This window comes from Mytilus galloprovincialis, chromosome 8, assembly GCF_965363235.1.
Source record: "Mytilus galloprovincialis chromosome 8, xbMytGall1.hap1.1, whole genome shotgun sequence".
Taxonomy (NCBI): Eukaryota; Metazoa; Mollusca; class Bivalvia; order Mytilida; family Mytilidae; genus Mytilus; species Mytilus galloprovincialis.
Window position 1 is genome coordinate 89,034,702 of NC_134845.1, and position 23,840 is coordinate 89,058,541.

At 32.0% G+C, this 23,840-nt stretch overlaps 1 protein-coding gene across 3 annotated transcripts in view; it reads right to left on the bottom strand.

Moving 5' to 3' along the window:
- LOC143042790 (RING finger protein 150-like) overlaps positions 1-22,907 on the bottom strand; it is a 41,477-nt gene extending 18,570 nt beyond the window's left edge. For 2 of the 3 annotated variants that reach the window (XR_012968130.1, XM_076215248.1), the window contains exons 1-3: positions 22,231-22,907; positions 20,424-20,453; positions 13,075-13,355 (exon numbers count right to left, since the gene is read on the bottom strand). Coding sequence is in view for 2 of the 3 variants with exons in the window: in XM_076215248.1 (XP_076071363.1) it covers positions 13,075-13,355; positions 20,424-20,453; positions 22,231-22,732 (813 nt within the window). In the remaining variant the exon portion in view is untranslated. The remainder of the gene's footprint in view (positions 1-13,074; positions 13,356-20,423; positions 20,454-22,230) is intronic. The other variant, XM_076215249.1, reaches the window with a different exon arrangement.
- Between the last annotated feature and the right edge of the window lie 933 nt (positions 22,908-23,840).

The following is a 23,840-nucleotide window of genomic DNA, read 5'->3' on the forward strand; positions in this document are numbered from 1 at the left end:
CTAAAGCTCCTTTCCTACAATGCCAAGGTTGTGTAGCCAGTCAAGGTCCTTAAAAACTTCCATCATTTGAAACAAATCTATGTTTTTAAAATATGATAATAATCATAACTATTTACATAATAGCCATGTTATTACTCTCATAACGACATCAAAGTATTAATATGATAATAATCATAAATCTTAGAGCATATATAATATGCATTGTACATGTATTACTCTCACAGACATTAAAATAAAAAAAAAATATTCCCACAATTTAAAACTGACCAATGGTCAAGAACCACAGCTGACATTTTGCCCACTTCCTTATTGGTCTCATTATATATAAATTTGTATTAGATACAGATCTACATGTCTCCATGTATGGACAACATCAATAAGTCAATCGGTCAAGCCAATTAATTAAAATGAGTGCTTTAAATGTTTTCAAATGACTGTCATTAAAATCATGTAGGTGGGCCACAAACGATGAGGTCATAGGTCAAACTACCCACAACCAGGAAGTGTGTGTTACACTGGCAAAGTTTTAACTTAAATCTTCTTTTAATTAGAATTTAATGAAGAGGGCACGTGATCGATGCATTTGAATGGCAGCGAGTGGATCTGCACCTGCAAAGAATGCAAATACCAATTGAAATCAACCATTCAATGTATTGAATCTAATGGTTAAGTTTAGCTTGTAACAAATAGAAATATATATAGCACAAACAGTTACAGGGTATTTTGTTAAACTCTGTTGCCATGGTTGCTGAAGACAAACATAGGGTCAACTCCTGATATTGTAATTGAGTGTCCCCTTTCTTATTGACAAACCTGTCATTATCTTATGTATACAAATGCATTGAATGGACAGGATGGTGAGGAAGGGGAATAACTGTGAAAAAGACCTCTTTCTCCCTATAAAATTCCCAATCTGTTATCAAATATGTTTTTCATTTTATTCAGCACAATTTCCTTGAATTATAATTCATATTTAAATAATATAACAGTACAATACAAAATGATTAATTTAGAATATATATATATCAAACATGTATTTCCTAAAAAACTAATACAAAAGGGAATATTTTATTCTGATTAAATTCTCATAGGGAAGTTTGAAGAAAAAAGTACAATTTAAATAGTTCAGTGTCTATTCACCTTAAATTGCTAAACAAGGGAGGTAATTAAAATTGTTTCTTAGTCAGGGGTACCAGACCAGACAACACCTGTTTTGTCTACTAACATTACTATTGACAAACTGTTAGTCACATCATACTTATTAACCTACCATTACATAGCTGTTACATAGTCGACTGACTGACATTTATCAACATATGCATTGCACCTGTGCAGAATGTTACAGAACAGAACCATAAATGTTCACATCAGCCTCACTTTCAAAAGTAGGACTGAACATGTCATATACTGAGTCTAAGTGGACCTGTGTCACATGTGTTGTTTTCACAGATGAAATGTAAAACAACCTAGGTACATGTGTAACCCTCTCTTAGTATATTCAAGGACAAAAATGAGAAACCCAAGAAACTTAGATGTTGTGTCTGTACCAAGCTTGCACAATGCTGCTATGAAAATATTGAAGAAAGAAGTTGGGAGTTACAGATGAAAAGCATAAGGTACATGTGCTACTCACTTAATACACATGTACCTTCAATGACAAAATGGCTACCTTCCACAAGTGTGAAGCAAGAAAAAATAATTCAAATCAATTAAAAACTTGAGATGAACTGACACCGTCACCGTGAACATATTGATTGCGTTTGCAAAGTTGGACCTGTGCAACCCTTGTTTAATAAACAGAAGCTTAGAAATTCCTTGCAAATCTTAGCTATGAATTAGGTCTTTCAACACACAAAAGGCTAGATGTAATCTCTATGAAATTGCTATCAGGTTCATAATGGCTAGCTTAGGGCATTTTTGCAACAGTTTCCTATTTATCTCAGCAGTTTCATATTCTTTTTTTTATTTCCTTTATCATAATACATGTACATGTATATGATACTCATGTACACATTATATGATACTCATGTACACATGTACATGTATATATAAATAAATCTATCATGTCCATTTAAGGCAAAAACTATACTTGTTTACTGGAAAAAAAAATAAGAGTGGGAAAATAGGTTTATAAAAATAATTTTATTCTTTAGTGTCTATCACATCAATAATTTGTTTTTTTAACTCTAAAGGTTCTTTTAAATGAAAAAGGTCAAGACTTTAAACAATAAAGCAAGTTTGGGTAGGCAGCTGGAAATAATTTTATTTTTTAGTGTCTATCACATCAATAATTTTTTTTTAAACTCTAAAGGTTCTTAAAAATGAAAAAGGTCAAGACTTTAAACAATAAAGCAAGTTTGGGTAGGCAGCTGGAAATAATTTTATTTTTTAGTGTCTATCACATCAATAATTTTTTTTTAAACTCTAAAGGTTCTTAAAAATGAAAAAGGTCAAGACTTTAAACAATAAAGCAAGTTTGGGTAGGCAGCTGGAAATAATTTTATTTTTTAGTGTCTATCACATCAATAATTTTTTTTTAAACTCTAAAGGTTCTTAAAAATGAAAAAAGGTCAAGACTTTAAACAATAAAACAAGTTTGGGTAGGCAGCTGGAAAATTTAGTTGCTGACTTCAATGTGACGTACAGGATGAAGAACTAGTCAAATATAAGCTGCTAATAAAGTCATCTCTATTGAGTGGGAAATCTGTTTTTGTCAAAATGCAACCATGGTTGACCATGGTTACCATCGCTAACCATTGATAACCATGGTCAAACAATTAAAGCCGACCGTGCAAGGGCTGTATAGCCAGTCAAGGTCGTTAAAAACTTCCATTTGTTGTTGACTGTGCTGAAAACCATGGTTAACCATGGTTAACCATGATTGTGACCATGGTCAACATCTGACCATGGTTGACCATGCTCTATTTAACCATGGTTAACCATGGTTTTCCACGTTTGTGACCATGGTAAACATCTGACCATGGTTGACCATGGTCTAATCAACCATGGTCAATTTGACAACCATGGTCTTGCACCTGACCATGGTCAACTTGACAACCTGGACCATGGTGAATAAATATTGATCTGGATTATACCCATGGGAATTTATAACAAATTGTAAATTACTTTGAGACTTTCAATATTAAAAAATCGTGCTCGTTTTTTCAGTGGTACAATGTTATTGACAATTTTTAATTTCTTTCTTCCCAAGAGGTAAATTGTGACCTTTCATGATTATTTCAATAACAATATATTCTCTATACATTTTAAAACACACATAAACTGAGCAGTAAAGCTATAGTGGCAGAGAATGCTAGTTACAGTCGGGTCAAATTTGGGACTTACAAACTTTTACAAACTGGAAGTTGGAACTTACTTTCGATCAGTATTCCTTGTTTTTTAACAGTTGTACGCTGTCATTTAACGATGTATTTCTTTCTTCCAAAGACGTAATTTCTGACTTTCTCTCCAAGTTCATAAATCTGCCTTTCTTTATCATTATACGGCATATTTTAAGAACTTGAAAACATTTCAGAGTGATATCTTTAGTCTTTATTGTTTATGTTTATTCCCCAACCGGAAACACATGCGACGTCATGATCAATTATTATCACCAACCGTTAACAATGATTCACTCAGTGCGAAACATTTAAATGACTTGGAACAAACGTCACGTGATCTCAGTAAAGTTATTTCGCGCTTTAAAAATCAAGTGAAGGATTTGATGTCCAGTGTTGTCACGTAAAGAAGATTTGTTATCAGATAAGTACATTCACAGGAAATCTGTTTGATATTTTGTTTAAAAGATGTAAAAATTGTTACAGTATTTGATTTGGCTTTCATTAATTGAACACATGCCACCTGAAATGGGTCTTTAAATTTTTTTGTCAGTGTCAGTTATCCATATCAACATAAATTTTATATTTAATTGTTTTTAATTCCAGGTGTAACTGATAAAACTGTACAATATGAAAATTTTGTCAATGGTAAAATAATTTACACAATCATTCTTTTGTTTGAAAGGTAAACCAAAAAAAAAAAGGGGGGGGGGTTACAATTATTTGTTTAAACAAAAACATGTTCATAATGTTTATTTTGTTGGGTGTTTTTATTATTGAAAATTTGCAAAAGAAGATAAAACATTTTTGATTCTTAAAATCTGTTATTGTATACAAATTATCAAGAACAATTGATTCTTTGTGGAAAATTTTATGTTCTTGCAGGTGGAAACTGCTTTGCATTTTATGGATGAACATTTCTGCAAGGGTAGCTTTAAAGAGTTTCATGCAATTTAGCATTTGTTGGTAGTCCTGACACAAAAAGGAAGAGAAGTATACAGGCTCCATAACAAGTAGACTAACTGTTTCAAGATAATTGAAGATTGATTGACAAGAATGTAAAATGGCCAACCATGGTCTAATGGAGATGGTTGACCATGGTTGACTCATAAATAACCATGGTTGGAACCACGGTTGACCATTGTTGGGACCACGGTTGACCACGGTTGACCATGGTCATTAAAACCATGGTTAACCATGGTCGGCCAATTAACAATTTTGTCAAACCATGGTCAACCATGGTCATACAACCATGGTTGACCATGGTTAACCATGGTTCTAACCATCGTTCAAACTGCACACTGACAGGGGAGGTCCCACTGTAGAAATACTGTAGAAATTTTAATTCAAAGGTCACCTTTATTTACAGGTTTGACTGTATAAGGTACAATGTATTTTTTTAGACCTAGGGTAGAATTCATGATTTTATTTTAACTCAAACACAAATTTATTTATCTATCATTTACTGTGATAGCAAAGATGAAACCTAAAAGACGACTAATACATCAATATCTAACGATAACATCTTTACACTTTGTCTGACCTCATTTTCACATTACGAATTCGCTTAACTATCTTATTCTGTGAATTAATTAAGTGAAACTTCCTTTTTTCCCATGACAATACGATGATCATATACATCCTGTCAGGGTGAAAGTCCAATATATCTCACACAATAATTCATAATTCTATATTGTAGGGCTTCACAAGGATGAACGGAAGATATTTTTGTTGAGATTGCTTTTTTGATGGCAATATTGAGGAGGATGGGTTTGAAAATGGACTGTCTGTTTATGTCATTTGCTTGCAGTACATACATGTACATGTATGGGTCAATAAGAACTTTTTAGATGGACTTGCAGTTTATGTGATCTGCTTGGGGTACAAAAATTATGCATGATTATAGGTCAATTAGATGACATTTTATTCTTATTCAAATTCTCGACAAAATTAGAGTTTCATCAAAGAGTATTTAATCAACAATTCTTCAATCTTGTAAAACACAAATCATGTTACCACAGGTGCTATACCACAAATGTATACTGCTAAGCTATACCACAAATGTATACTGCTAAGCTATACCACAAATGTATACTGCTAACATGACTTTTCACAAATGACTCATATAAATTTTCTTTCAACAAAAAATCCAGAAAATTTTGCGGTGGCCATGGACTGGCAGTCATGATTTTTATTCAAATTTTGTAGTGATTAATGTAGTGTATATAAATTCTATATTTGCTTTTTTCAACAGTGTTTAGGGGCCTCAATGGCCCAGTGGTCTAAGTCAGTCTATCTACTGTCATGACTATCACTAGCTCATTGTGTATTGCTAGTCAACACTGAGCTAGTAAGTGTGAATCCTTCACTAAGACAGTAGAACTTGACTCATCCTAATTGATTAGGATTGTCAGTGTGAATCCTTCACTAAGACAGTAGCACTTGACTCATCCTAATTGACTAGGATTGTAAGTGTTCCTACCAAGGGTCTGTGGTTCTCTACAGGCACTCTGGATTCCTCCACCAATACAACTGACAGCCATTAAATAGCAAAACAGTGTTGAAAATGGTGTAGAACACCTAGCAATCAACCAAATCATAGTGTTAAGGCCAAATAAAATAGTATGTGTGGTTCCAGTTACATCTGAAAAAAAGTTAGGGTCGGTAGGTAGGCATTTTATTTTATTTTATGTTTTTTTTTTACACTGAGTCTATCATGTCTATGGGAGCTTCATTCTTACTTTAACAGTGCTTAATGAAAAATGACAATAAAATCATTAGGGTAGGCTAATTTCAAGACGAAAAAGTAGGAAAGGTAGGGTCACTGGAACCACACATATATTTTTGTTTGGCCTAAGACATGATTTGAATGGGTTAAACTAAATATTATACTGTGGTTCCTAAACATGCTTAAAGCTCTCAATTTGAATTACTGCTTTTCAAACCAAATATATGTTGTATTTATACATAACATGGTTTTGGATGCACTTGACATACATACATATCAAGATGAATATTGAATTACACACTTCAAAAGCCTTTGATGTGCATAAACAGACACTCCAAATAGAAACCTTTTTACTGTATTAAAAGAATATATGAATCCTCCAATAATAACTCTGTTATAAGCATGATTAGGAAGTTTTGTATGGCATTTGAGTAAACAGACAGGAGTTGCTATAACATAAACAATGTATCTTCATATGTAAAAATCAGGAAAATTATAAGGGCAGAAATATTCCTTGCAATGATGCGGTCCGGCCCTCTGCACTTTTAATTTCAAGCTAGAAAACTGAATGATCCTTTGGAGCCAAACAAATCTGCATTAATTTCAATAGGCTTACAAAATTTTACTAAATAACTGTGAAATTTATTGAAATTCATGACTATTTTCTATACAGGTTTACTGCATATTTAAGAAGATTGAACGTGTAGGTTAATAACACGAAAACACTGCTTCATTATAAAGAAAGGTCACACCCTTTCATACATTGTATATCACTCAATGTACATTATTAGAAGCAATATTAAAGAACTATTAACATAATTATGACACAATATTTAAGTCAAGTATTTATAACATCGCCTGAATCTATTTTAAGAACATTTCATGCTAGAATGTTGATGAAGTACCATGTATCATGTTTCACTATTTCTGCAGCTTTGCATCTCCTGATTATTGCTTTCAATTAAGGTTTTAATAATGGCAGCATATATATAAATGTTATGACACATTCAAGGCTACAAGTTTTCCTTAGGTACATTTGTACCTAAGGAAATATGTGTTCTTCACAATAATTTTGGTTATGTCCAAGGTTCTTACTTACTGTAATACATGTACATGTATTACTACTGTATGATGCCTTTAACATGTTTATATAGACCATGTATACAGAAAAAAGAAGTTTGATACGAGTAACTCCATTTAATGTCAAAGGTCAAAGTGCATAACAAAACATGTAATAAGGCTGTACAGTATATAATTTAAGTGTACTAACGTTAACTGATTCAAGCAGTCATTCAAGGTCAGACAAGGTGCATAAAAAAACATGTAATAAGCATGATAAGGCTGTACAGTATATATTTGGTGTACTAATTATAACCTTAACCGATTCAATTTCAAGCAGTCATTCAAGGTCAAAGGCCAAGTTACATGTAGAAAAGATGTATTTTGTGTATTTAAAAGTTGTACAACCCCATTCAAGGTCAAAGGCCTATATTGCATGTACAACAGATGTATAAGGCTGTGTAACCCCATTCAAGGTCAAAGGCCAAATGTACTGTATATATTTAGAATCTAAGATAAAATTGTGGAAGCAGAGCTCCACAATTTAATACAGAAGTTATCTCCTAAACTTTAAATAAAAATTATCAAAATAACTGTAATGTGGATAAAATTGTCTTCCTAATATCAATCAATTTGTTGCATCAATATTACATTTTGTATTATGACAATTCAGATTTTATATATTTTTTTTAATTTCAATATATTGATGCTTTAATATATTCATAACAGCATGTTTTAATATATATATTTTTGGAATTTTTATTGCTTGCACCTGCACCTTAATATGTTATTAGACTGCAGGGTGTTAGATTATGACTATTTATATGTTTATTTCAATGAATTTTTTATGTAATTCAGATAAAATATTAATTAGGTATGTAAACCACATCCAGGCCTAGCAGTCATACAAATTTTACAGCACTCCAATTCAGAAACTAATCGTTTACTTTTCTACATTGGTTAGAGGTATAGGGGGAGGATTGAGACCTCATAAACATGTTTAACCGCGCCACATGTTTGTGCCAAGTCAGGAGCCTCTGGCCTTTGTTAGTCTTGTATTATTTTTAATTTTAGTTTCTTGTGTACAATTTGAAGTTTAGTATGGCATTCATTATCACTGAACTAGTATATATGTATCTATATTTTAGGAGCCAGCTTAAGGACGACTCCGGGTGCAAGAATTTCTCCCTACATTGAAGACCTGTTGGTGACCTTCGGCTGTTGTCTGATCTGTGGTTGGGTTGTTGTCTCTTTGACACATTTCCCATTTCCATTATCAATTTTATAATACTGGATTTGACATTACATAAACAAGTGTGAATCCATCCAGCATGTCCAGTATACATATGGTATATATATACTTTCTATGTGATTGAAACCTTTGCATTTGATTGACCCCCATTGAGCCAACGACTAATGAATGACAATGGTAAGTTTGTTAGTGCTAAGAGAGTTCGTAAGTGCTAGGAGCGTGGGAGTCTCCTAATGCAGCATACATGTATTACAAGTGATTTAGGATGTCAATTACCATCATGTACATGTATATATATATATATATATATATAATGTATCAATAAGATATATATATATATATATCTTTTGATGATTGAAGATACTTATATCATTAGCTAATCCAAACTATTGCAAGTAGCACAGTAGAACAGTATATTTTAAGACATTTATAACACAACTAGCTTGTGTCAGTCTGTGGTACCGGTGTGGTGGGGGTGGTGAAGGGGTGAAACTGATCAATGGTCAAGAAGTCATCATCTTGCCCCTATAGACTCGACAGTGGACTGTATAGGGTGTTAATCCCGGCCACCCTCATCCTCCCCTGACAAAAGAAATGTTACTTTGTTAACAAACTTATGTAAAATATTGTTTTGGACTCACTACACTATTTTAATGTTACAGAGAATTCTTTGTACTAAAATCACTGTTCATGATGATTTCTACTGTTAGTAAATTTTTTAGTTTATTATAATTATAAGTATAAGTATAAAATCCCTTGTCATTTCTGATAGTTACTGTTTGTGCACACGTACACAACCCACCTACACCACCCACTTCTTTTCACAAAGCAAAATATATGATATTGACAAAATACTGTACGTCAGCATAATATTATATTGATGTTTTTTTAACATTGGTGTGTTTTTTATCTAGTTTATAACTTTATATTACGTATACATTGATTTTATTAAGTCTACTCTTTCGAATTTATGTGTCTTAGATCACTTTTCTTTTTTTTAAATTACAAAATAGATTTGCTTTTAACATAAATTTGTACACCAATAATCAACTCTGAACCACTTTAAAAACATCAATTCAAGATTTAGGTCACCTAATTCCACAATTTACACAGTGTACTTTGGTTTTTATGTTATGTAATCACAGATAAGAGATATAAATTTGGATATATACAAACAATTTATAAACACCAATCAAAATGCATGCTTAAGGTCACAGTTCAAATGTAACTCCAAGTCGACAAAACAGGGGATTGATTGCTGGCGATAAAATTTACGACCTGGTATAACATACATGTAAAATATACATTTTATATTGTAGAGGGGGAGATTTCTGTTGTATTTAATTAACCCTTTATCCCTCCCCAAGCTCAAAGTATCTAAGAAAGGTCTATATCAGGAGATATTTTGAACTGAATTATCGAGCAGAAAGTTATAATGAATGAGAACAAATTTGAAATGTCTTAGTTACTAACTAGACATACATTCATTTTTTTATATAAATAAGGTTGTTAGATTTCTTGTTTGAATTTTTTACATTGTCATTTCAGGGCCTTTTATAGGAGACTATGAGGTATGGGCTTTGCTCATTGTTGAAGGCAATACGGTGACCTATAGTTGTTAATTTCTGTGTCATTTTGGTCCCTCATTGGCAATCATTATCCACATCTTTTTTATTATATATACATGTACTACACATATATGTTTCATACATGTCATAGACTCTCATGGAATGGATTTTAAGTTTAAACCAATAAGTCCTTACATAAAGCACTGAGTCAATGGTTAACCTGTAAAAAGTGCACTACATAATCTGAATCATACATGTACCTGCATGTGACATTGCAATGAAACACTTAACAATTAAATGCATCCTTATGAAAACCACAAAACTTTAGTAGTTCCAGGTGGTATATGACCCCAAGTTATATTAGCATCAAAACTCATAAAACAATGGGACTTTCAAATTCCTCTCTTACTAGTAAATGCAGTCCTTAAACATTGTAAAAGGTCATTAGAAACATCCTAACAACTGGTCCACTGCTAAGGGTCTACAAGTTCAATATAGCTCTATAATAAAGTAACCTTCTAGATTTTTCTTTTCAGATTTGTAAATAAACGTGTATATATATATATATATAACTCGTCTAAACATCAACCCAACAATGTTAGATCTGTAAATTTGCTTTCGCAAATTTTTGGTTCTTCCCTCGCCGGGATTCGAACCCATGCTACTGTGATATCGTGACACCAAATCGCCTGCACTGCAGCCGTCCCGCTAGACCACACGACCACCTGGGCTCTCAAAAAAAGAGCTTTCGGTGGGCATGTGTTACCTTTCCACGTCAGTTATATATAGGTCTAGCGGGACGGCTGCAGTGCAGGCGATTTGGTGTCACGATATCACAGTAGCATGGGTTCGAATCCCGGCGAGGGAAGAACCAAAAATTTGCGAAAGCAAATTTACAGATCTAACATTGTTGGGTTGATGTTTAGACGAGTTGTATATACATTATGTACACAGCCATGTATCACCATCATTGATGGCGATCCGATGGATACATCTGTTGTAGGGTTGTCACTGACTCAGACGTACTTATATATATATATATATATAGTTAGGAGTCCAAAATCTATCAGTGGCGGATCCATTACTTTTCATAAGGGGGGCCCGCTGACTGAACTAAAAGGGGGGTCGGGCGCTCCAGTCATGCTTTAGTGATTCCCTGTATATAATCAACTAAATGTCAAAATACACAATTCTACTTCAGTAATGATCATTAGATAATACATAAGAGGAAAATAAAACAGCTACAAACAATCTACATGTAGTATAATATTTGGCATACAGAATATACCACAATAATCATTATAATATGGCAATATTAGTTGACAACATTTATATAAACATGATGAGGAATCAATTTATTTCTTATCTTTTCAGATTTTGTATCACCAATGAGTGCCTCTTTTCTAATTTCAATCACAAACTAAAGTGCCCCTCTTCCAATTTCTTGAGCAAAGCTCTGGATTGAAGGCAAAATCATAAGCTACTAGTACATTTGTACTTCCCTGGTCAATCATCACACACGATGTAATCAAGATAAACTGACAGAGGGCAACAACATCAATGACCTGGTACAATTAGGTGCACTGAACATGTTTAAGAGGTTACTGTCCAATCAAATATCATGTATAGTGAAACCTGTTTAAACTGAACTTCTTCTAGAATTAAGATTTTGTTCGGTTATGGCCGATGTTCTGTTTTATAAGGTTAACTAACAATGCATATATATACAATTTGATATGACGGTGCTTATTAACATGTTTGGTTTGTATGTAGGTTTTAATATTATGCAGGATTTGGTTTCAGTTAGGTTTCACTGTAGGTTCACTGTACTTATTGTTAACCCATAGAAGTGATTCAAACAGATATCTTAATTCATTTTTTAGCTGATGATCACTGACCTCAAACCATTAACATAAATAATACTGGTGTATATTGTAACAATGAATTAAACATGATCAGGTCTCTGTCACTTGAATTTCAGTTTTCACAGAAATATGAGATTCTATTTTGTTGGTTGAGTTAGTTAACAATTGGTTGGTGACCTTCAAATTTAATGTTATTGAATTTGTAAACAACAAAAACAAATAAAAATTTACATGTACATTGTTACGAAAAACATTTTATATTAGATTGTAAATTAAGTATGGAACTAAGAAATAACTTTTTTAACAATTTGGATTTTAATTTTTCTGTTAAAGATTTATCTGATGAAGAAAAGTTGATTTTTATACTCAATCCATCAACACCATCACAAGTAAATAAATTGGGGTCCTACATCAAAAGTGTCATTAGAACTGAGGACAGGGGACACTGGAATATTTACTGTAAATGAATGATTGTGTATATATATGTATGTGAAATATAGTTATATTGTTTATTATTTTGTATGTCACAAACTTAATGTTTAAAGTTTACATGGTAATAAATTAAATATTTGAATTGAATTGAATTGAATTGTATAAATTGATACATAATGTATATACATGTACAATGTACATTGAAATTTTAAAGATACATCATCAGATTAACCTTCATGTAAATATGAAAAAGAATAAAAAAAGAATATAACAAAATCAACCAATATAAACATCAGGACCACTAGTACAAACAGTACTGTACATTTACACTCAAAATTATTGGACCTTATGGTTTTTTGAGTCAGGACCTGTACCAGCACATCCAGTATATGAGAACACTTCAAAATGACATGTACATGTACATCACATTGATTTGAGAGAGCTACCATTTAACTTCAAACAGGGGGTTATGTTTTTTTGTCCAAGTCGGACATTATTTTTTTCAACTGCATGACTGCAATATTTTTTTTCACCAAATTAAGGATCAAAATATTTTTAGGAAACAATTAAACCATAACCTCCCCTTAAGTTTAAGTTGTACATTTATTTTCTTTACAATATCAGAATATTATTATCAGGTGGTCTTGTGGTCTAGCGCACCGGATACAGTGCAGGCGATTTGGTGTGACGGTGTCACAATATCTCAGTACTAGCATGGATTCGAATCCCGGCCAGGGAAGAACAAAAAATTTGCGAAAGCAAATTTACAGACCTAACATTATTGGGTTGATGTTTAGACGAGTAGAATATTAATATATATAGATATACATACCGTTAATCTTTCCTTGGCATGGGCATATCTAAATCTCTGGATGTAGTAGAAAACAAGCCACGCAAGGGAGATAATCATTAGCACAATGAACGAGATGGACACAAATAACACAGAAGTTCTGCTGATATTATTCGTAGACTCTATCGAATGCTTGTTGGTGGAATCGTGGGTCCTCGGTCCTACAGTAATAGCTAGTTTCACATCATGACCTGCTTCTATTTTAGAGACAATATTTTTTCCGTCTGTCTGACTGATGAATATTGTGACAACATTATCCTTTTCTGAAAGATATAACAGATAATTTAAACTAAAAATGTTCAGACTACATATCCAGTTAATTAAATAAACCTTTACTTACTTAACTGGGAATTAGGTTATATAAACATATATAATTTGTGATACGCTTTAGAGATAAATACATTTTGTATTCATATATCACAAAGATGAATTTAAGGTGGTACCCAACACCTTGACTAAAATTAATTTGGATCGTTTAATTTTTATAAAACTTTGACATTTCGGAAAAAAGTAAAAATTTTCAAAAATTTGAACCAATCTCTTTCTTGGAAAAATTTCATTGTATATATATATGTATATATAGCAGTTAGACAGACACTTATTTTTATCATTGAGAAGCTTAATATTTTCTTATCAATACAATGCGATTAAAACGTTTAAATGATTTTACAGAGTTATCTCCCTGTAGTGTTAGGTACCCCTTTGAAAAAATATGTCTGACACAATTATTCAGACAATTGGCTTATCTGACAGAACCAAAAATTTGCCTTAAACTATGGTCAGGCATATAATTAAGGACCTCTGCTGTGCAGTAGCCACAAGTTTACATGTACATGTACAATATAAATTTAATGTACTGGATTAAATGAGTGTTACATGTACATAATGTATGTACAATATTGAATAATATATATTCATGATAATTAGTTCTCTTTCAAAAAAAAAACATCACACAATATTTACCACTGCATAATTAACAAACAACAACCACTTGCAAACAAATCAAAATAAATGTAGGTGTGAGAATAATCGGTCTATTATTTAAAATAAAATAAAATAAATAAATCAAAAAATCGATCAACTTGTGAAAGACAAGCTTATAGAATGACCAAATAATAAAATAAATATTTACAATAATAGGACTTTAGGTGAAAAAACAACATAAATACATGTCAAATTAACATACAACAATTACATGTACATTTAATTTGTACATATACATGTACAAATACATGTAAATATAATATATTTTCAATTATAAACCATATGTCATGCATGCACTAATGCAACTTTAATAGATCAATAAATTCAATACATGTATATGAGGAAAATATGTTTAATTCAATACTAAACTGCAGGTGTTCTGTGTTAAACATGTATGGAAAAGGTTATGATCAATTTTGCATGCTTATATTTATATTTACACATATGCATCATGACATGTATAAAATATTTTTAAGGGTCATAATATTGACGTGTGATTTGCTTCCACCAAGAAATGTTTTTTTTTCTAGAAGTTTAGTCTATTTGCTGATCATGAGTCATTGAGGGCCAATTTAGACACAAGCACAAATTAATGAAAGATCCATAAATATTGTCATAGTGCAGTTATGGTTTTCAATTAGGCACCATGATGAGGTCAGACTCACCATTTGTCCACTCTAGATCTGGGAACATACTAAAATTTCTAAATATGGAATCGGGACTCACCCAAGTAAGGTAGACCTAATGATCAATATGAATAATAATATAATGCAGTCAAATATTACTTGCAGGTGTGGAATGATTCATAGCTATAATGGGGGCCTCATTGGGGGGGGGGGGGTCTGACCCAGGATCCTGCTTACTGTTTTGTAAGATTCCCGTATCCCGCTTACACTATGAACGTAAAAGCAATTCTCATTTTTTTGTAATTTCCTGTGCACTATATAGCAAATCAGGGTGATTACTGGTGATGTGGGAGTGAAAATGCTCAGATTTACAAGACTGTGGAAATCCTGATCCATCCAATGGTTACAATATAAATTACTTACAAGTGTAGATTTGATTTCATTTTTGGTGTTTTAATGCCACTTTTAATCACTGCATTTAGGCTATTCTGTGGTTGCCAGTTTTTAATGGTGGAGGAAGCCAGAGTGCCCAGAGAAAACCACTGGCTAGTGATTATAGTAGTAACTATCTAGACCCAGGCCCCTTACTAGTGTAGATGTTGATAAACTAATAAACAAGGTCTAAAAAAAGTATTTTACCTTGGATTTAAAGAAAGAATTTAAATAGATGGGTAGGACATGTAGGACAGTATCTTACTATTTGTAAACAAGTCAATTATTGTAAACATTTTATCATTTTTATCAATTCATATTGAAAATATTAGCATAAGCCTGTGTTTACAAAGCGTATCAATTCATTTGGCACATTGCCAAATATGTGTATGACTGAGCACTCTAAAGTACAAACATATTTATAGAATATGTATCTTAGAATACATTTGTTGACTTTTTACATGTATAAAATGTACATTAAACATGATAAACATGATAAAATGAGCAATGGTCCAATTGTTCAAGTGTATAAATCTGTACACAATTACTAACATAACAAGTCAAGAAAACGAAAAAAAAAGAAAAAAAAAGGAAAAAAAAGGAAAAAAAAAGGAAAAATCTTGTTTTAATCATAAAATCACACACACATGTCACAACTAATATCATGCAGCAAAAAAATCCACACACTTAGAAAGCACCATCCGTTACAGCAAGCATGATCACACAAAACAATTAAATAAGCTACACAACAGCCCGAGTAGATTTTGCTTTTTCCACATGCCCACCGTGGGCAGCCAACCTGTGCCCACTCTAGCTATAATCTATTTTTTTGTAAAAATATTGATTACAAATGCTTATCTGCTTTTTTCAAGTGATTGTACTTTCAAGTCTTTAGATTAAACAAAAGAAATTGCATGCCCACTCCTATGGGTGGGCAGAGTGGACAAGGTAGACATTTTTGTCCACCCGGTGCCCACTCCCATGGTGGGCCGGTGGACAAAGCAAAATCCACCCGAGCTGTAGTGTACATCATTTTTTTTCACATACAATGTAGTAACAATTCAGCAAACACAGACAAACTATCATGACTATATTTTAATTAGCAATGATTAGTCCAAGATTGCTCTGAAGTAAGACAGCTGTGGATCACAGCCTGACAGCATTATCCTCAAACAGCAGTCAAAAGCAATCCAGAACTACAACTTGGTTCTTATTTTTTTAATACTGTATGTGCTTTTGCTTTTAAATAACAAGTAAATTATTTTGAACTCTGGAAAAATTGATAAGAAATCTTAGATAAAAACTTATCCAACAATAGATGATGCATGGCAATTCATGACAAAATTTCACTTTCCAAATTATTATTATTTTTAATCTTTTCAATTAATTGTTGACAACTGAAATCTACTGATAACAGTTTCGATGCATCTTCATAATCTTTGGACTCCCAAGTTCATAAAATTTTCCTAAGAGTAATAGTCTTGCTGATTTACATAGAGTCCATGGCCAGGACTCATGTTAATATAAGATTACTGAAATTCAACAGATTTAATGAACACAGTATAAGTACATGTACCTACATGTATATATATACAAGTTTAAATATACTGTGGCAAATCATACATACATGTATATGTAACCTTCAGGTACATGTACACTTGGGACTCTACACATAGTCACATACATATATATGTCTCATGGTGAACCATGCTACTGAACATGTAAATTAACTATACATGTACAATGTACATGTACATGTGATAATAAGAGGATGTGGTTTGATTGCCAATGAGACAACTCTCCACAAGAGACCAAACAACATAGCAGCTAACACCTACATGTACATTTGTATGTACATGTACATTGTACATCCACAATGTACAATGTACATCTTCAAGTACTGTACATGTAAATGTACAAATACTACTGATTAACACTTGCAACATTGTGAATGTTGTGTACATGTTCATGTACAAAATGTACAAGAGTGACTTAATTTCTTTATAAGCAGTGAGTGCTCATCATTGTACATGTTGTATAAAATAACCCATTATGATGGGGAAAATGATATGTAGGAAAATGCATGCATACCTTTTTACATTGTACATTATAAGGTATGTGTGTCAATGTGTGCTGCAGTGATGTCATATGAAGCAGACTTAAATAAATGGGGAATGTACATGTGTCCATGGGAAAACTGGTGATGCCCCGCTTGCATATAATATTAAAAAAGGACAAAAAACAAGAACTGTAAAAGGGATGCTACCCAAATTTGTACTTAATCTGAGTTTTTTGGTAATAATTTAAGCATTGTGTTTAATGTTTCATAACATTACATTTGTAGGTTATGGCCAACTTAAGCATGTTAGGTAAGAGAACGGCAACAAAAATCAAGATAATTTTTCCTTTGAAAAGGAGCATAACTCAAGACGCTAAAAGTGATGCCACCAAAATTCTAACTTTATCTGTGTTTTGTGGTAATTAACTTTGTGTACACATTAGTTTAATAACATTTAGTTGAGGCAAACTGACATGACTGAAGTGAAAGATTTTCCATTTGTAAAGGGGCACAACTCATATAGAACAGTAAAAGTCACCCAACCAAAATTCGAACTTTATTTGTTTTTTGTGGTAATAAGCATTACATAATGTATGTCTCGCATGTCTCAGTTTCATAATATTTGGGTGAGGCAAACTTAAGTGAAAGAAGGAAAACAAAAAATTCAGCATTTTTTCCATACATGTACATGTACACATGTAATTAAGGAGTGTAAACTCTAGAACAACTGCTCTAGAACCAAAATTCAAACATAATCTTTGTTTCAAGGTAATATATCATATATACATTCAATGTGTATTAGTTTCATACCTTTTCATTGAGGCAAACTTAAGTAGAGAAAATAACCAACGTTGGGACGTAAGGACAGATATAAAGACGGGCAAGTGCTAAACTGAATGCCTTCTCTAGATCTGCTACCACAGGGAAATAAAAAAAATTAAACAACATCCATTTACATGTAGCAAGAGAAAACATACATTTTGTTGCTTTGTGTATATACATGTAGTTTATCTTATTTCTTTCAACATGTTCAATAAGACATCTCTCCACAAGAGACTATTAAAATTTAATTATAAATAATGACACAGAAATTAACAGCTAAAGACTATTTGAAACAGACGTGTATGAAACACCTCGAGAACTAAAGCCAAACTGTCTCATCTTTAAGAGACCTTATAAAAGCACTGTATAGCTAACATGTATATATATACATTGTATATACAACATATATGTTACTGTATATGAAGCAAACAAAGGTACAAGTACAAATGTACAATTACACTGATTTATATAAATTGTGCGACTGCGAATGTTGTGAATGTACAAATGTATATATGTACTAAACATATATATCTGTTTTATAAGCAATTCCAAAAATTCATGCAGCAGGTACATTTTGAACAATGTACCTTGGAGAAGAGAAACCCTAAAAAAATCAAAAGTGTGTGAAAAGCAACAAAAATAATGATCATCATGAAAATACTGGAATCCACTGCAATTTTTTTAGCTTTCTCCATCAAGCCTTTTAAGCTGCCATTTGATCGGCAGAACCAATTTCTAAAATTCGCTAAAATTCTAAAAATGATCATTGGATTTTAGTATTTCAATTTTTCTATGAACTGATTGACATGATTGATGAATATAATGTTTACCAAATGACCAAGTTTTGAAATATCATTGAAATTTAATTATCTGATTAAAGACTAACAATGTGTAAAGTCTTCTTACAATGTCTTAAAATTCTCTAGCTACATGTACCACATGTAAGAGTACTCATATTCATGAATAGATGAAATGAGCTTTTATAGTCCTCAAATGACTTGTCTTCATTTCATGAGACTGTTGGAAATAAAATTTGTAAGGGTTCCGCGGAACCCAGTGTCTCGCCTACTTTTGCTGTAAATTGCAGGATCAACAAAAATGAGGGAAAAAATCAATAAAAATATTCTGCTTGGTACCATGTTTGGATTGTAGGAAGCTTCTGTCCAAGTTTGGTAAAAAATCCTGGATAGTTTATGAATCTAATAAATGTTTTAAAAACTTTAACTGCAGACTGGATGTAATGTTAACTGGAAGAAAAACTAAGTCCATTTATAAGTAAAATACAGATACACAGGTACATAATATTAACAAAATTTCCTTCTAGATACTAGCTTTTGATCATAAACAAGCTTCTGTCTTAGTTTGGTACAAATAAAAAATAGTATAAGAAAGTTATCAAAATTTTTAAAAATTTAACCACAGAGTGAATGTGTTGTTTCCTGGCAGATGAAAAGTCCATTTAAAGTAAAATATGGAAAAAATGGATTTGTCATTTTACAAAATTTACTTCTGGATACTACATGTATCTTATGATCATTAACAAGCTTCTGTCCAAGTTTGGTACAAACCAAGGATAGTTTAAGAAAGTTATTAAAATTTTAAAAACTACAACCACAGAGTGATAATATGTTATCCCGCAGAAAAACTAAGTGCATTTATAAGTAAAATACGGAAAAAATGGCATTTTATTTTCTCAAAATTTACTTCTGAATACTATCTTATGATCATAAATAAGCTTCTGTCCAAGTTTGGTAGAAATCCAGGATAGTTTAAAAAAAGTTATTTAAATTTAAAAAACTTTAACCATAGAGTGTATGTAATGTTTTTCCGCAGAAAAACTAAGTCCATTTATAAGTAAAATACGGGAAAAATGGAATTTTATTTTCACAAAATTTACTTCTGGATACTATCTTATCATGCTTACGATTATAAACAAACTTCTGTCCAAGTTTGGTAGAAATCCAGTATGGTTTAAGAAAGTTATTAAAACTTCAAAAACCACAGAGTGAATATTTGTGCCCGCCGCCGCCGCCGACGATGACACCGACGGAATGTAAGATCGCTTAGTCTCGCTTTTTTCGACTAAAGTCAAAGGCTCGACAAAATCCAGACCATATATTTATTTTTAATATATTTAAGGGGCATGCATATGCTAGCTACAGAAAACAACTATTTTTTGTTTTGCCTGTAGATAATGCCAGTACTAGTGTTTGGGGAGATAATTACAGAGCATTGAAAAGTAAAGCCACATGCCTTGAACTGAAATGATTATCAGATAATAAATTTGAAACATTCAATGGTATTTTTAAACATGGTGTAAGAATGGACATGATGGATGTAACCATGAGACTTGCACAACACTACACAGTAGTCCAGCCATTATTATGTTAGATATGTACATGTAATACCTGAAGGTTCTGTCGACAGCTGAATGATCTCTGAAAATTCAATTGAGTATAATACAATTTGTTTTCCTTGCATCATTTCACAGTGAATGACCATGATGACAGTTAATGATTGACCGATCAGATAATAAGATCAATGTATTTATCTTTCTCTAATATTGAAGCAAGGTTTAAGCATATGCATAACATGTACATGTACATGTATACTATAAAATTGAGAATGGAAATGGGGAATGTGTCAAAGAGACAACAACCCGACCAAATAAAAAATAACAGCAGAGGGTCACCAACAGGTCTTCAATGTAGCGAGAAATTCCCGCACCCGGAGGCGTCCTTCAGCTGGCCCCTAAACAAATATATACTAGTCCAGTGATAATGAACGCCATACTAATTTCCAAATTGTACACAAGAAACTAAAATTAAAATAATACAAGACTAACAAAGGCCAGAGGCTCCTGACTTGGGACAGGCGCAAAATGCGGCAGGGTTAAACATGTTTGTGAGATGTTTGTACATAATGATTCAAATCTAAAATTCAAATTATTTTTTTGTTGAATCATTAAATTTTCATTTGAGATCAATTTTGTGATGCTCTTGATCATTCAAGACATATGCAAGACAAGACTTGCATGACTTGGCTTTAAAATTCATGTATCTTTGAGAATTCTTTTCACTTTCCATTTTAACATGTTTAAGATGAGTGTAAAATTGTGAATTCCCATCAAGTTTGAATATATACTAATGTATATACCTAAATCCCAGAAAATCTCAGCTCCTGGAAATTTACAGTGCCAGTCTGTAACCTTGAAACATAAGTACTGCTTCGTGACTTAATAGTAGGAGGGAGTGTAGAAATACACAGTAGAAAAAAAATCTCATATTCTAGTAAAAAATTATTTATCTATTTTGACATGTTTGGAATTATTCTGAATATCCCTGAAACTAAAAAAAATTCTCAATTAAATGTTTTTTTTGTCTATCTCGACTTATATATCATGTATAATATACATGTACATGTATGTGCAAGCACACATTTTGTACATATTCCTGGTTTAGACAATTGCAAATGCTAGATACATTAAAATATATACATTGTACATGTTTACATTCAGACACTTTTGCTCTTTGATCGTATTGTTGTCACTTGACACATTCCCTATTTGCATTCTCAGTTTTAAAGTACATATTGTATATTGAATTCAATGAACTTAATCCATTTCCCTGGCAAATCTTATTTATCTTTTCCAGGCTGAGTTTTTTGTTTTATAGAGTAATATTAATTAATTATTGTATTATTAAATGTCAAACTTCAGATACAACATGTACAATGGAGGAAATCACATAAATTTGTTAATACAACATAAATTTCACTAAAAATCAAAAATGTAACAACTTTCCATGAAACATGATACTTTTCACAATTCAGTGACAACAAGTGAATTTCTGCCAACATACAGGTTATCTGTCTGGGGCTCATGCACAGGTAATTGATAAATGTCACGGCTCAGTAAGCAGCCATGTAAACAACTTGAGAATTATTGGACAACTGCCTTCAGCTTTTAAATAAATGTCTTTGTTTTAATGAACATCCAAGGGTCTAATCATACCTTTTTTATTTGTATATATTTGAAAACAATTCCACAAATAAATGACCTGTACATGTTCTACCCTAGATGTTTTTAACATAGGATTGTGAGAAAAACAACTAAATGTACTAATATCCTATAAGCCCTATATTTTTTAATGATATTTATATGATACAAGGTGATTAATAAATAATGTTAAAAATTCCCAAATATTATTTTCTTACCTATAGACCTCTGAATATTCGGATAAAGTGTTTTCGTATTTTTTGTTGTTTCATTGTTGTAGAAGACAACTGCACATGCATTGAATTTCTGTGCTATTTTTAACTTTTCACTAAATTTACAATCTCCCCTTTCGATTAAAGCTATCCATTTTTCATTGACAGGTGCATTGACCAGGTCTGTGCAGCCATCAGATTTATTTTTCTTCGTCATAACGTGGATAACTTTTGCCGTTTCTGGTCCTAATTTTCCATATTTGACGTAATGGCCCATCTGCTTCGACTCAGAAACAAATTTTTCTTCTTTTTGACTGAAATATGTCATGTTTACTTTAGCTGTAAAATATTCATTTACTGTTGAATCTGATGAACTCGTGGCAGAGGCTGTACTAAAAGCCAGACTAAACAACACTGTTACAATACACAAACAACATGGCCTCCATTTTGGTTTGGAAATAAAATGATATGAATAAATTTGTCGCGAATTAATCCAAGTTGACGACATGATTTCACAATTAAATAATGATATTTCAAAACTATATTATTTGTCAATCACAATTCACAATGTATATTTTCAGAATAAACAACCAATGGTCGTATTTTCGATAAAACATATCCAAATTCCAACATTATTTGTCCCTGAATAACATTAGCAATGTTTTTCTCTGTGACGTAAATGGGCATGTGATCACATTTTTGCAAGTGGCGACACCTGTAAACAAAACGGATTTATGAATGACATGTCAAATAAAGGTCATCAGTCCAAAACCAATTCTGAAAAACTGGGTCATTTCGACAATGTTATATTAGATTTGTAACCAAATTCGATGCCCTCTGCGCAATCACAATGTATTTACTGGCAAACTTCACAGAGTACTGTGGTGTCTTCTACGACGTCCGATTTACACATATAACATTGTGTTCTTCAGAGGTTTTGACCTTGATACATGTGATATGCATGAAAAAAACTTCCATTTATGTGAAACTGTTTGTGTTATTTTGCATGTTTTGTTTTTTGTGCGTTTTACCTAAATATACAAAATGGACGAGGCCAGTAACGCACAAAAAAGGGGGAGGGGCTCCTTTTTAATGAAATCATGCATTTACGTAACTGTCGTGATTTGGGATATTATGAACAATTAATCTGCATATATCATAGATAGATATGCTGTTGAGATTCTTACATTATCAATTATTATATTGAATTAAATAAATAAATTTATTGACTCAAGTATAACTCAGACGGTATTGATCAGTATTTGTATTTTAGTCTTATTATAGAATAGACTGATAGAATAGCATTTTTTTATTTCCCAAATTACAGATATAATTGATTAACGTAATTGGGAACAACAATAATAACGTTAGTCCCATGTAAATAAATATTTAGATATACAAAATTAATTCTTGATTTATTCATTTGAAAATGCACCTTTAAAGTTCCACAATAATCCCAAAGAAAGCCTAATCAGTGTCAATTAGTTTATAAAAAATATAGGGGTACTAGCTCCGATATATCAGAGACATATATTTGTTTATTATATATGGATATATATATGTTAAAAAAAATAAGAATATGATTTTTTTGTTCAACAATCATTAATGAAAGTGAA